We start from the raw sequence: 14545 nt of genomic DNA on the forward strand, positions 1-14545 counted from the left end.
AGGGGGTCCAGCCTGGCTGTGGCCGGGACCTCATGCCCGTGGGCCCGTCTCCTCCTCCGCTGGGGCTCAGCCGTCACGGAGATGACCCTTTGAGATGCTCTGAGCTCTGGAGCCCTCCGATCCGTGGACCAGGCCGGGCACCCGACGCTCCTTCTCGGAGTCGTCGAGGTCTATACGGGGTCAGACAGCTCTTGGTGCACGAGCTAGCAGACTCGGGTGAACGCGTGCCACCGGTGGGTCTGGAGCCACCTCTTCTGAGAGCAGGTAGCGGGCCCCGGGGGACCCCGGCTGAGAGGGTGCGGCCCCGCTGTGTTCCCAGGGGGCCATCAGTGGCCGAAGCCGCTGGAGCAGCATGGAGAAGGTGTGCACGTCCGTGAACCTCAGCAAGGCCTGCCGGAAGCCGGAGGAGCTAGGTGAGAGGGCGGCGGGGTGCAGGTGGCGGGGGGCGGGGCCCCGAGCCTGGCCTGAGCCGCCCCCTGCCCCTCAGACTCCAGCATGGAGGCCCTGACGCTAAACCTGACCGAAGTGGTGAAGAGGCAGAACCCCAAGTCCAAGAAGGGCTTCAACCAGGTAAGGGCACCCCTGTCTTCGCGGCCACGGCCCCGGGCGTGTGCAGGTGCCTGAGGGTGTGCGCATGCGCGAGTGGATGGGGTGCGGTTTGGGGTGTGCACTCCGTGGGTATCAGGGGAGGAAGGAGGGCCCTGTGGGAGGACGTGTCTGCGTGCAAAGGCTCCCGTGTCAGGGACCCTGGGCCTCGCGAGGGGGGCAGTGGGCTTTGTCGGGGGGCGGGGTTGTTTCTTCCAGACTCGGGGAGGGTGGAGGCCGGGGAGGAGGCAGGCAGGGCCTGATGGAGGCCGTCAGCCCCTGAGAACTGCTGCCGGGCTTGGGAACAGGCCCGAGGGACAGAGCTGCCAAGGGCTGGAGTTCGAGGGGGCCGGCGATCGGGGCTGACGGGGGCCTTGCTTCCAGATCAGCATGTCACAGATCAAAGTGGACAAGATACAGATCATCGGCTCCAACGGCTGCTCCTTCGCGGTGTGTCTGGACCAGGACGAGAGGAAGATCGTGCAGAGTGTGGTCCGGTAGGAAGGGGGCGTCCAGGGAAGGGGCGCACTCCTGCACCACCCCCTGGGACCCCGGAAGGAGCTGCAGGGATGCGGAGGTGGGGGCTGCCCTTACCTCCCGCCTGCCCCACAGGTGTGAGGTCTCGCCCTGCTACAAGCCGGAGAAGAGCGGCCTCCGCCCCCAACCCCAGAGGACCCCCGACCAGCCGGCCCAGGCCGTGCCCGACCTCTGCTCCCTCCTCTGCCTGCCAATCATGACGTTCAGCGGGGCTCTGCCTTAGTGGGGCCCTCATCAGCGAGCGGGGAAGCCTCCTCGGAGCCCCTCCCCACGCAAGGGGGGCGGCCGTGAGGGTCTCGCTCCCTGTGGGGAACTGAACGGCCCTCTGTTGCATTGGGTCCTGCTGTGGGTCCCCGCGGCTGGCAGGGGCTTGGCGGTTTCTGGGTCCTCGGGGCTCTGTTTAGGAAGGACACAGGGATGAGGGAGGGCGCGGCTGGCCACGCAGCCCCTCAGATCCCTCACGTAGACAGGAGAGGGATGGAGGGGCTGACCTCCAAAGGCACCTGCCACTAGTGTGGTCTGGGATCCTTTCTGGAAAGATCTGAGCCTCTGGTGCTCTGGGGTGTGGCTTAGGCCTCCTCTCCCAACGTTGGCCAGGCCCCCCCCCTCACTTTGTCAAAGACTCGGGGAAGCCTTTATATCTGTGGTTCAGAGTCCCCTCTACTCTGCAGTTCAGGTGGGAGAAACAAGGATAAGAATTTCTTTCCAGACCTTCAGTACCCCACCCCCACTTCTTTCTCTCTCTCTCTCTCTCTCACACACACATGCACACACACGCACACACACACGCACACACGCAAATTCCCCGGGTATTCTGAAAAACGGCACTAATCCTTTACCTGCCTGCTGTCAGGACATAGAAGACATTCTCTTGCGAGCCCCTTTCTGGGTCTGAGAGCTGGGGGGACAGGACAGGCACAGATTCAGGAGCAGCTCAATTACCTTCTAGCTGAATGACCAGAAGGAAGTTAATTAGCCTCTTCCAGCCTCCGCCTCCTTGGCTCTACGACCTTCGACCTTCGGGGGTTGAAAAGAAATTGTCCGCAAGGTGCCTGGCCCGTGGCTGGCTCATGGCCAGTGCTCAGGAAAGATTAGCAGCCTCGCCCTTAGGCGCCGACTCCCCTTGTGTGGTGCTGGGACACTGTCACGGCCCCTGGGACAGTCCTCATTCACGCCTTTCCGATTCATCATTGAAGCAGGACCAAGACTGAGGAGGTGGGGAGGGGTCAGTTTTACCCTCCGAAGGAGGAACGACCTTGGCGGGGACAAGAGGAGGGTGGCACGGGAGTCCCCAGCCTTTGCCGACTTCTCTCCCAGATGGGACCCCGTGACCCCGCTCCCGTGTCACTCCTCAGGCTGGTGCACATTATGTGCGGAGTCTTGCAGCCCAGAAGGTTCACGGGCACCGTTCTGGTGCCTGGGCGAGATCCCAGAGCGGGTAGATCAAGAGCCTGGCTTTGCGGGGCTTCGTGCCTGGCTGGGGGCAGGGCGGCGGGGGGGAGGGGGTGGCGGAACTCGAGAGCCAAAAATGTTAAAGCTGCCGGGTGGGAGCGGTTTGGAAGGAAGCAAGTGCGCGCTAGGGTCATGGGGTGGAGGGCAGGGCTGAGGACCGGGATTTGGACCATGGGGGTGGAGGAAGGTGACTGTATCCCGCCCAGAGCCCCTCCGTTGCCTCCTCCTGCTTCACCCGCTCCAAAGCTGCTGGGCTTGCGGGAGCCCCTGAAACGCCAGCCAAGACAGCCTGATGGAAGTGAACAGAGCTGTCCCCCCCCCCCGCCCCCGCCACCTGTCCATGTTCCAGGCTCCAGAGAGCAGCCGACCGTATACCCTTGATAGTTTGTTGTTGCATGAACAAGTTCTACTACAGGATAAACAGATATCCAAGAATGAAAACAGTTTAATATTATTTTCGAATAAAACGTGGTTAGTCTTGTACGCGATGACCGGTGGTTATCTCGCCGCACGCCGATTAACTTGCTTCGTTCGCATAAACCGCTTCACAGGCAGCAACGATCAGGTTTCTTGGGGGGCTGTTGCGTGTAGCTTTTTGGAGCTGGAGAAAATGTATTTGTGCTGTCATTTTCTCTGACGCTGTTCCGTCGAAGCCTCATCGTCCTGCTGAGAGGAAGGAGGTGAGCTCATCGCTGGTCGCGGGAAGACACCTGTTATTTGAGAGGAATACGTAGGCACCAGGCTCGCAGCCTAACCCCCGGGGAGGGAGGAAGAAGGAACCATGAGATGCTCTAGGTTTGCCCCAGCTAGCTACTGCGAACAATAAAACACGCCTAACACACCCAACATGCATCCACGGGACATCCGGGGATCCCTTGATCCAAGTGGGGCTCCCCTAACGGCCTGGGAGGTGTCTGTGCTGCCCAAATTAAATCGGCCCAAATCCACGACACCCATTAACCCAGGGATCCCAATAAACTCAGCAGCCCTCACTCCATCTGGAGGCCGGGACTTCACTTCTGATACTCTTTCCAAAGTCCCATAGCCCCATTCTAATTGCGAGGAGAATACCAGACAAACCCAGACTGTGGGACCTTCCTCTATGGGCTAATCTGACTAGTACCCTTCCAGGAGGTCATGAAAACAAGGTAGGACCGAGAAACTCCTAGAGCAAGGAGAAAGGGAACCTGAACACTAAATGCAATGTGGTACCCTGGATTGGATCCAGAAACAGAGAAAGGTTAATGAAAGAACTGGTGAAATCCCATAAAGGCTGGAGTTCTGGTTTTTCAATTTTTTTTTAAGTTTATTTTGAGAGGGAGAGAAAAATGTGAGTGGAGAGAGAGGGAGAGAGGAGATCCCAAGCAGGTTCCTCACTGTCAGGGCAGAGCCCGACACAGGGCTTGAACCCACAAACTTGTGAGATTGTGACCTGAGCCAAAGTTGGGTGCTTAACCACCTGAACCACCCAGGTGCCCCTGGAGTGTAGTTTTCAAAAAGCAAAAAGCAAACAAAACCCAGACACACACACACATGAAACACACAGGCACCTCATTGTAAGGCTCCTGGGGGAGAAAAAGGTAATGTGAGAATCTTAAAGACAACCAAAGGCAGCAGTGGGGGAGTATATTTTATCTTCAAAGGATCAACAAACAGCTCCCTTCTCAACAGAAACATTGGAAGCCAGAAGACAATGAAATGACATCTTTAAAATGCTGGAAAAAATTCAATCTAGACTTGTTCAATGTTTTTTTTTAAATTACACACTGCTCACAAGAGACACATATTAAGTATACGAACACAGAGTCTGAAAGCAAAAGATCAAAAGGGTGGTGTTATTCTAATGTCAGGCAAAGATTTTACAGCAAGAAGCATTTTAAAAAATAATGAAGAGGGACAGTTTATAAAGGTCAAAAAGTCAATCCAACAAAGTTATCATGATCATAAATCTGTATGCATGCAATAACATCAACGTAAACTGTAAAGCAAAAATTGACGGAATTAATGCCTCCACAACCATAATGAAGGATTTTATCACACTTCTCTCAGTGGCTTAAGAAAACAGACAAGAAAGAATAGAGATACAGAGGATCTGGACAACACAATTAACACGTTTGATCTTGTTGAAATAGAATACCGCCCAGCAACAGAACTCACATTATTTCAAGCACAAGTAGGGTATCAAATTTCAAATGATTGAAACCAAAGGGAGTATCTTCATCTCAAGAAGATACAGAAAGAGGGGCGCCTGGGTGGCGCAGTCGGTTAAGCGTCCGACTTCAGCCAGGTCACGATCTCGCGGTCCGTGAGTTCGAGCCCCGCGTCAGGCTCTGGGCTGATGGCTCAGAGCCTGGAGCCTGTTTCCGATGCTGTGTCTCCCTCTCTCTCTGCCCCTCCCCCGTTCATGCTCTGTCTCTCTCTGTCCCAAAAATAAATAAACGCTGAAAAAAAAAATTTTTTTAAAAAAAGAAGATACAGAAAGAAAGGTATAAATCCTAAAGTAGGAAAAAGTGTAAAAGCAGAAATCTATGAATTAGAAAAGCAATGTACTAGTGGATAAGGCTCTAGCGAACAAATCAGCAATATCGCGTGTGAAAAAGAGGACGTCTCTACAGATCCTATGCACGCTAAAAATATAATGAAAGGATACTATACGTTGACCAATAAATTTGGCGATTTGGATAAGATGGAGAAGTTTCTCAGACATACCACTGTGAAAGAAATGGATTTCCCAGGTAGGCAAATATATGTTAAAGAAATTGAAACCATTCTTTTTTTTTTAATTTTTAAAGTTTATTTATTTTGAGAGACAGAGACAGTACAAGTAGGAAAAGGGCATAGAGAGAGGGAGAGAGAGAATCCTAAGCAGGCAACGTGCTGCCACCACAGAGCCCGACGTGGGGTCCAAACTCACGAAACCTGGTCAGATCATGACCAGAGCTGAAACCAAGAGTTGGGCGCTTAACCAACTGAGCCATCGAGGCACCCCCCAAACCATTCTTTTCTTAATTACACTGGCAACCAATTATATTTTGTTGTTGTTGCCTCCATACTTCATACATATTTCAGAATATCGTATAGTTGGAACCGTACCGTCACCAGCCTTTTCAGATTGGCTTCATTCGCTTAGCAATATGGATTTAAGGTTCCTCCTTGTCTTTTCATGGCTTCACAGCTCATTTCCTTTTGTTGCCAAACAATATTCCATTTTGTTGATGTACCCAAGTTCTTTACTCACAGTCTGGAGGACATCTTGGTTGATGGCAATGTTTGGCAATTATGAATAAAGCTGATGTAAACATTTATGTGCTGGTTTTTGTGTGGACATATGTTTTCAGCTCCTTTGGGTAAACACCAAGGAGCACAATTGCTCGATCATTTAGTTTAGTTTTTTTGTGTTTTTTTAAAAAATTTTTAACATTTATTTATTACTGAAAGACAGAGAGCTCTGGGGTCCAGTACTGGGGGCTTCTCTCTCCCTTCCCATCTCTGAATGCCTCTATGGCCTCAACCCCCCCCCAGTAAAATCAGGGTAAAGGAAGCCGGCTCTCCTGGAAGAGGGTGTCCTCCCCATCCCTCTGGGGGCAGAGAAAGGCAGGTGCCAGACTGTCCCCTACCTGTGCCACTTTATTTCTCTGTTCCTTGCAGCAGGTGCACCTGCATCCTGGCTCAGACCACAACACAGTCCCCCTGTGTCTCAGGCTGCTCAGGCCGCCCATAGAGTGGGGCTGCTTAAACAACAGACACTCATTTCTCCCAGTCTGGAGGCTGTGACATCCAAGGTCAAGGTGCTGGCAGATTCCGTGTCTGGTGAGAGCCCACTTCCCACTTTGCACACGTTCACCTTCCCACGGTGCCTCTGCCTGTCTAGTGTCTCTTCCTCCTCTTGGGACGCTGGGGCTCCACCCTCCTTACGACGTCCTCCAACCCCAATTACCTCCGAAAGTCCCCACCTCCCGATGACCGTCACGTTGGAGGGTCAACACACGAATTTTGGGCGGACACAAACATTCAGTCCATAACACCCAGCAGCCCTGAACGTGTGGTCCCTGGAAAGGCGACTGTGACCACACGTGTGCCTCTGGCACAGGGCGAGTGGGAAGAAACAGTTCCCGTTCAGGGGACTCGCAGAAATTTAGGGCAGGAAGGCCCAGCCTCGTGGTCATTGCAATCTGGCCCGGAAATCGCCACTGGATGTCAAGTGAGCACAAAGGGAGGTATCAGCGAACACTTTTTTTTTTTAATATTTTTTAATATTTATTTTTAAGGGGGAGAGAGAGAGAGAGAGAGCAAGTGGGGGAGGGGCAGAGAGAGAGAGAGAGAGACAGAATCTGAAGCAGGCTCCAGGCTCCGAGCTGTCAGCACAGAGCCCCACGCGGGGCTCGAACTCACGGACCGTGAGATCATGACCTGAGCCGAAGTCGGACGCTTAACCGACTGAGCGAGCCACCCAGGCGCCCCTATCAGTCAACACTTTATAGCACTTACTGTATATACCCGCCAAGCACTACCCATGTGCGTTACATACTTTTTTTTTTTTAATTTTTTTTTCAACGTTTTTTATTTATTTTTGGGACAGAGCGAGACAGAGCATGAACGGGGGAGGGGCAGAGAGAGAGGGAGACACAGAATCGGAAACAGGCTCCAGGCTCCGAGCCATCAGCCCAGAGCCCGACGCGGGGCTCGAACCCACGGACCGTGAGATCGTGACCTGGCTGAAGTCGGACGCTTAACCGACTGCGCCACCCAGGCGCCCCCATACTTTTTTTTTTAATGTTTGTTTATTTTTGAGAGAGAGAGGGGGACAGAGCGCGAGTGGGGGAGGAGCAGAGAGAGAGAGGGAGACACAAAATCTGAAGCAGGTTCCAGGCTCCCAGTTGTCAGCACAGAGCCAGACGCGGGGCTCAAACTCCCAAACCGCGAGATCATGACCTGAGCCGAAAGTCAGACGCTTAACGGATTGAGCCACTCAGGCACCCCTACATGCTTCTGTTACCAAGCTTCTGTCTCCCAACAGCCCCATGAGGCGGGTACTATTATATCCATTTTACAGAGGAAGAAACTGAGAGAGAAGTTAAGGAACTTGCCCAAGGTCACAGAGACCCGGGAAAGGGGAAGCCAGGCTTCAAGCCCTCGTCCACGGGCCCCAGAGTCCCTGCTCTTAACCACTAAGCTATGCTACTCCCCCAAGCCACTCATGTCTGACGCCCAGAAAAATTAAGTTTAGGCAGATATCCCAGAGGGTTGGCTTCATTGTAATGGAATTTTGGAGGAGCTCTGGCGCTTTCAACATGGAAGCCACGGTCTGCAGGCACCCCCGCCAATGGGGGTGGGTGGGGTGGGGGAGCAGGAGAGGGAAGCTGAGGTCTGAGCAGGTGGGCGGGGCCCCTGGCCAGTCTGTGCCTTCCCCTGCGCAGGGAGGGGGAGGCAGTCAGGAGGGAGGCCTTATGTGAATGCACTCCAGGCCAAAGGGCTGTCTCAAGGGGGTCCTCAGAGACCTCTGGAGAGGGGGAGTTGGGAGGGGAGGGAGAGGAGGGAGCAGCCCTACCCCACCAGGATTGTCGGGGGTCGTTGTGGGGGGGGGGGCGGTGAGGAAGCTGGCAAGGGCCTTGCAAATGCTCGCTGCAATCCCTCGGTTACAGAGGAGGAAACTGAGACCCAGGCAGGAGAAGGGGCCCGTGCAGCTACAGCAACGTTACAACAGAGCCCAGCCAGGTCCCCATTTTGGGGTGTATCTGTGCGCCCGGGTGCGAATACGGGTGCGCGCGTGGGTGCCAGGCAGTTTGCATGAGTAATGAAGGGAGTCTTCGAGTTTTCTCAACGATCCTGGTCACCCCCAGCCTTCTTGACGCCCCCAGCTTTCTCGACCTGCCAGCCAGTCCCTGTTCCTAGTGGGAATTCTTTTGTGAGAAGACACAGCGACTGTGCCAAGTATCTCATACATTCAAGAGGCTCCACGCCGCCCCCCTCACGTTCCAGGGAGCTTGCAGACCTGCTCCCCAGCTAGGCTCCTCCAGCCCCCACCGGAGAACAGGGGAGGGGAGGTGCGCGGAGAGCAGGCCCCGCCCCCACGGCAGGGTCTCCCTGCCCCTCCCCCCGCCCCAGAGGAGTCTGGGAGGGGCGACCGGTGCACCTGCCAAGAGAATCCTGGGGAGGGAAGTTTTCTTCCCCAAATGGCTTGCCCGAGAGGGAGTGGGCAGGTTTTTCTCTGAATGTTGACCCATGTCAATATGTTACTGGGGCCAGAAAATACAGACACTTAAATTTAAGAAAAGAAAGCGGCTGATCCTTGGGTCCACACCTCTCATGATCTCCAAGTAAACAAAGCCAGTGTAGATCAGTTTGTGCAATCACCCCAGGCCTTCAACAGCGATTATCACCGGGTGGAGAGGAAAAGGATACTGGGAAGACGGGGCCCGGAGCTCTTTTTCTACTAATCGGCCCCCCAACTATCCTAACTCCCCCTGATTCTTCCTGATTCTTCCTCCCTCTCTGCCCCCACAGCAGATGCTACTAGGTGCTCACAAGCTCCCGGGGGATACCGATGCTGCTGGTTCAGGGACCACGCTCGGCGAACCACTCCTTCAGAGCACGAGGTCGTCCCGCAGTCCCTGTTTCCCGGGGCCGTGGCCGTGAGGGCTGGAGGGAATCCACTAGAGGCAGAGGTGCCCGTCAAGTGGGCACCAGCCACGCCGATGTCTGGGTCTTCCTTGAGGAGGGATGGAAGGCGAGGACCGTGGGCCAGGCTTCCAGTTGACTCGGCCCGCAGTGCTCCCTGGAGCTGGACTGGGCTCCCCCTGGCTCAAGGGCCCTCCCGACCACTTAGGTGAGCCCCCTCCCAAACCGCGCTAGATCCAACACGTGGGGTTGGAAGTGCTCTGAAAGCACTTCCTTTTTTTTTTTAATGTTTATCTATTTTTGAGAGAAAGCACGAGTGGGGGGGGGGATGGGGGAGAGAGAGAGCACCGTCAGCACAGAGCCTGATGCAGGGCTCGAACCCACAAACCGTGAGATCACGACCTGAGCTGAAATCAAGAGCCGGACGCTTAACCAACTGAGCCACCCAGGCACCCCTCTCCGAATACGGCCCTGAGAGGACTTCCCTTTGTGAAAAAGTCTGGGCCGGAGAAACCAGCAATGCATGACTCTGACTCAGAGTCACTTGGGGAGAGAGGAGAAAGCAAGAGAGCCCTTCTGATCCCACCCCAGCCCACCAGTCCGGCGGCTTGGTGTGAACAAAGGGTGTCTGGACGACAGAAATATCCACAGAGGTTTTTTCAATCGTTTGCTAAGAGACGTGTAACGTACATGCCTCTCCTATCTCCCCCCACCCCGCCCCTGTGATCCTCAGTGAGATTTACTTCGCTCATCAGGATTTTCTGTGGGTGGATTCCTTAGAAAAGGGCAAGATGGTGGGGCGCCTGGGTGGCTCGGTCGGTTGAGCGTCCGACTTCGGCTCAGGTCATGATCTCGCGGTCCATGAGTTCCAGCCCCGCGTCGGGCTCTGTGCTGACAGCTCGGAGCCTGGAGCCTGTTTCCGATTCTGTGTCTCCCTCTCTCTCTGACCCTCCCCCGTTCATGCTCTGGCTCTCTCTGTCTCAAAAATAAATAAACGTTAAAAAATTAAAAAAAAAGAAAAGGTCAAGATGGTGAATTCTGCATTTGCTGCCGGAGGCTCCCGAGACCATTCCCCCGGAAGGTGGGGCGAAGGCACAAGTGACCTGGGCTTCTTGCGTCCGAAGCCAATAATCTCACCTGACTCCAATACCCTTGGTCCTCCAGGGCGCCCTGCTCCCGGGGCCGGTGCCTCTGCTGCCACAGTGTCAGGAGGGTTTCATTGAATTTGTTTACGGGTTAAAATTTTAACTTGTGTAAAGGTCTTGGCTGCTTAGTAATGGGTGGGAAAATAACAGGAAGTGTTTGCCTGGACAGAAGGGACTGGAAAGGCTCTTCCGGGGACATTGGTGCAGATGGGAAGCCTGGCCTCAGCACCTGGAAAGCAGAATCCCCCCCAAGAGGCAAGGCGTCCCTGGGATCAAAGGGGCAGTCCCCCCCCCGCCCCGCCCCTGCCTTGGGGATGGTAGGATGGTTCAGGGGGCAGCTAGCGACCCTCAGTCTTTTGTCTCTCCCTTCTCTTCCTTCTTTCCTGTTCCTGGATGTCCATGACCCATGAAGAAGCCTCAGCCCATCCTTGCAGGGGACAGCTCTGGGGCCGTCCACGGTCACCAAGCAACCCGTGGCTGCCACACCCAGTGTGGCTGCCGAGACAGCAGCTGTGGAAGGAGGAGGGTGCAGCCAGCCACAACGTCGACTTGTGATTTCCGATTCAGTTAGGCCAAAGCTGATAAGGCGAGGAGGCTGCCCACTGTGGCCACCACACTGCCTGGCTGCTGCTGCTGAGTACCAGACCTGCAGGGGCAGAGTCCCTGGTCCTTTATCCTGTCCTGGACTCACCCATTTCTCTTATGCATCCCCCCATCCAACATCCGTCCACTCATCCGTCCATCCATCCATCCATCCATCCATCCATCCATTTGTTGTATTTAATGAGCCAGACATTCTCTTAGCACTCTCTTATCCCGTGAGGGGTAGGATAATGCATAAGGACCTAGCCTCTGCTTCCCCAGAACTTGTGGGGGAAGGGTAGACAGATGGGGCAGACACATGACCTAAGAACTCAAATACAAAGATAGGAGATAGACTATCACTCCAGTCACGGGAGGGGGTGCAGAAAAACAACAGATAGGGCAGGAAGATCGAGTCGTGGAGTAGATGATCGAAACGTCTGGGCTCCTTTTTGGTGTTGCTGTTTTTCAAATGCGCTCTTCTGCAAAGTGAGGGTGATAGAGCAGAGGCCATGCAAACCCTTGCAGAAAAAACATCAGTGACTTCTTTGGCCGCAAAGGAGGAACCCGAGTAACAGGATCCAAGTCAAACCGTCTTACTCAAAAAGGGGAGGAGGGAGAATTTATTGGATCACATAGTCCAACAATCCGCAGTAGATCTAGGCATGAGGGTTGCAGGCACGGCTGAATCCAGGCGTTCAGGCCATGCTGTCTGCGATCTCTCTCCAGAGACATTGACCATTAGGCCAAACCAGGTGATAGCAGAGCATCTGTGAGCTTTTCGAAGGTCTAGAAATGTGTGGATTTCCCAAAATACTGCTTGCCTTCAAATTGTGAGAAAGTGAGAAAAAAAAAGACTACAACGGGCCAGCCAACAAGTCCACACCTTGGAGGTGGCCCGCTCCCCCACGCTGCTCTCTCCTAAGTGCCCAGGTCAGCAGCTGCTTTTGTCGCTCCCTTCAGCCGCGTCCTCTCCACAGGCTTTGACACCGCTGACCACCATGTCCTGGACCCCGTCTCCTTTCCCAGCTGCCAGGCCCCCACTTTCCTCCTTCCTCTCTGACCTACGTTTTTCCTCTTCTCTGCTGGAGCCAGGAGGAGGACAGAAGGGGAGCCCACAGCACACGTGCAGGCCTGGAGCCCAGGGGCCACCTGGACCATCACAGAACTGCCGGCGATCAGGACTCCTGGGAGGGGTCACAGCGTGGGCTTGGGGATCAAGGAGCCACCGGGTCAAGAGAGCCGTGCAAATCGCGAGGTGGAGCCTGGCCTTTCTCCTAAAGGTAACAGGGAGACATTGAAGGCTGTACTGCGGGCGTAATGTGATCCGATCTGTGTTTCGGCACCAGAGAGGGGCTCTTGGCTCTGATGCGGTTGCGGATCAGGCTTCTACGGTCACTCGGGAGGAGGGCGATGGTGGCAGTCGTGGGGGCGGGGAAAGGGGACAGTTTATGACATGGGACTTGGTTGCATTTAGATGGAACAAGGGAGAGAGACAGAGGCGTTGAGGATGCCCCCCCCCCAAGTTTCTGATTCTGAGGTGAGGAGCAGACAGGTGGGCTTGGTGGGGGCTGGGGAGGAAGGCTCGGTTCATGCACCTTGAACTGAAAGTGCTAGGTGGCCCTCTGGCTGCCAGTCTCCAGGCGTGGATGGCGGCTGGCGTGTCTGGAGCTCTGGAGGGAGCTCAGGGTCCCCGGCATCACAGCCCAGTCAGCACCACAGGGGGACTCTACGGAGGCTCCCCCCTCCTGCCCCTTCGAAAGGAAGAGCCTCCAGTGACCGCGGGGGACCACAAAGCTTCTGCAGAAAGCAGCCTCACAGCAGGATGTGTTCTGGGAGGAGCTTTGAGGGCCACGGGGAAGGGGAAGGAAGAGGAGGGACAGAGTCGGGCCTGTGCCACACTGGGCCTTTCTCTGCAGATCTGCAGGCTGCCGCGGGGACCAGAGACACCCGTTGGAGCCCCTCTGAGCCATCGGGTTCTCTGGGGCCGGCAGCCTCCCTGCACAGACGGTGGGGAGCCAGTCGGCAGAAAGACTTAGGGAACCGAGCTCCAGCCGAGCTAAGGTAGGTGCTGGCTGGGGTAAGGTGTCCAGGGAGGAAGCCGGGAGAGGCAGATCCGGGCAGAGCAGGTGGAGGGGCCAGGAGGAAGGAGGAGGAAGGCAGGGAGCCCTGGAGGGGCCGAGACGCCCCTGGCTCTTCTGTACGTGAGGCCCAGCCTTGCTGAGAAGGGTTACCAGAGGCGGTGGCCCCCAGGATCACTCTGCCAAGTTAAGATCCTTTCACCCGGGACCCGGCGAGGGGACCCCTCCTTTCTTCTCTGGATCCTGTAAGTATCAATATTATAACTGGTTACACACGCCCGGGGCAGGAGAGCACACGCATCGTCCCACCAGATTCTCGTGTGCCGTCAGAGGTGGGCCGGATACGTATTTTAATGCCCGTTTTATAGCTCAGAGAGATGCGGCGTCTTGCCAAAGACAACAGGGCAGGTGAGCAAGGCACTGGCCCCCGAGTCGGCCTTCTGGTCCCGTCTACACCCCTTCTGGGACATCACGTGTCTGTCCCTCCCGGGGAGCCAGGTGGCGATCATGCTGGCCCGGTTGCTTCTGTCCACACGCACGATCGAGCGTCTTCTAGCTGTGCAGTCGGGGCCAGAGGCCGAGCAAGGCCAGGTCCCGGTGCTCAAGAAGTTGGCCAGCTGGTGGGGCCTTGAGACGCAGCACAAGTAAGCGACCAACAGAAAGCAAAGTGCGCAAGGTCCCGAGGCGAGCGGAGGCACGTACGCAGGTGACCTCGGGGCAGGGGCTCCAGGGGGCTTTACGGGAGGCCGCACCCGAGCCTTGAGCGGCAGGGAGGGTCTGTGTGCAGAGGTGAGGCAGCAGGCATCCCGGTTGAGAACAAAGTGTGCAAACCCATAGCAGGAGAGCAGGTGCAAAGCAGGGGGTTTTACGGCGAAACACAGCTGGTGAGTCCATTCGGCTGCTGAAGAGAAGAGTTCATAGAGGGTCAGTTTTAAAATGTTTATTTATTTATTTATTTTGAGAGAGAGAGACACACAGCATGAGCAGGGAAGGGGCAGAGAGAGAGGGAGACAGAATGGGAAGCAGGCCCCAGGCTCTGAGCTGTCAGCCCAGAGCCCGACGCGGGGCTCGAACTCACGGACCGCGAGATCGTGACCTGAGCCGAAACCAAGAGTCGGACGCTCCACCGACCGAGCCCCCCGGGCGCCCCGAGGATCATCTTACTCTGTCCTTGCGGTAATCCGACGAGGCAGGTGCTATGCCTAGCTCTCCTCTAAAGACAGGGAAACTGAGGCACAAAGGCAGCCCAAGCAGGGGCTAAGCAGGCAGCCCAAGTTGTGACAGCCAGAGAGAGGACCGGGATCCAGGCAGTCCGGCACCAAGTGCCACCAGCCCAGCCACATGCCACATAGCCCCTCACCAGGACCTGCTTCTTGGCCGACATGGTGGGCGTGAATCTGGCCCCCAGGGGTTTCCTGGTCTACACCCACGCCCCGTCAGACTCCTCCCGGGCTCCCTGCCCTCCCCCCAGAACAATGCTCTCCTCCCGCCTCCTCCAGACTGTCTCTCTCACGTCCAGGTGTTTCCTCCCCGGCCAGTGGCAGA

At 55.8% G+C, this 14545-nt stretch overlaps 3 protein-coding genes across 10 annotated transcripts in view; all 3 read left to right on the top strand.

The window, feature by feature from the left end:
* The window catches only part of PIK3R5 (phosphoinositide-3-kinase regulatory subunit 5), a 71267-nt gene extending 68210 nt beyond the window's left edge, over positions 1-3057 (top strand). For all 6 annotated transcript variants that reach the window (XM_047089635.1, XM_047089633.1, XM_047089634.1 and 3 more), the window contains exons 16-19: positions 320-413; positions 488-570; positions 970-1082; positions 1198-3057. In XM_047089635.1, coding sequence (XP_046945591.1) covers positions 320-413; positions 488-570; positions 970-1082; positions 1198-1345 — 438 coding nt within the window. In that variant the 3' untranslated portion in view covers positions 1346-3057. The remainder of the gene's footprint in view (positions 1-319; positions 414-487; positions 571-969; positions 1083-1197) is intronic.
* A 4-nt stretch (positions 3058-3061) lies between these two features.
* LOC124519700 (uncharacterized) lies at positions 3062-12464 on the top strand. Its single transcript, XM_047090129.1, has 5 exons — positions 3062-3186; positions 6113-6384; positions 9079-9400; positions 12015-12202; positions 12397-12464. The coding sequence occupies exons 1-5, from the start codon at positions 3062-3064 to the stop codon at positions 12450-12452; spliced, it is 963 nt and encodes a 320-aa protein (XP_046946085.1). The 3' UTR covers positions 12453-12464.
* PIK3R6 (phosphoinositide-3-kinase regulatory subunit 6) overlaps positions 12444-14545 on the top strand; it is a 59103-nt gene continuing 57001 nt past the window's right edge. For 2 of the 3 annotated variants that reach the window (XM_047089668.1, XM_047089666.1), the window contains exon 1: positions 12525-12983. The gene's annotated coding sequence lies outside the window, so the exon portion shown is untranslated. Of the gene's footprint in view, positions 12460-12524; positions 12984-14545 lie in introns of those variants that run through there. The other variant, XM_047089667.1, reaches the window with a different exon arrangement.

Source organism: Lynx rufus, unplaced genomic scaffold (assembly GCF_022079265.1).
Source record: "Lynx rufus isolate CCGP_SWC_20201006 ecotype Redwood Valley unplaced genomic scaffold, mLynRuf1.p SCAF_28, whole genome shotgun sequence".
NCBI classification, from domain to species: domain Eukaryota; kingdom Metazoa; phylum Chordata; class Mammalia; order Carnivora; family Felidae; genus Lynx; species Lynx rufus.

Bases quoted from the DNA above. Each gene is read 5' to 3' on its own strand.
- LOC124519700 (XM_047090129.1), top strand. From the start codon at position 3,062: ATGACCGGTGGTTATCTCGCCGCACGCCGATTAACTTGCTTCGTTCGC. The intron at 9,401-12,014 runs GTGAGCCCCCTC...TGCTGGAGCCAG, and splicing joins GGGCCCTCCCGACCACTTAG to GAGGAGGACAGAAGGGGAGC. The intron at 12,203-12,396 runs GTAACAGGGAGA...GGTTGCATTTAG, and splicing joins GCCTGGCCTTTCTCCTAAAG to ATGGAACAAGGGAGAGAGAC.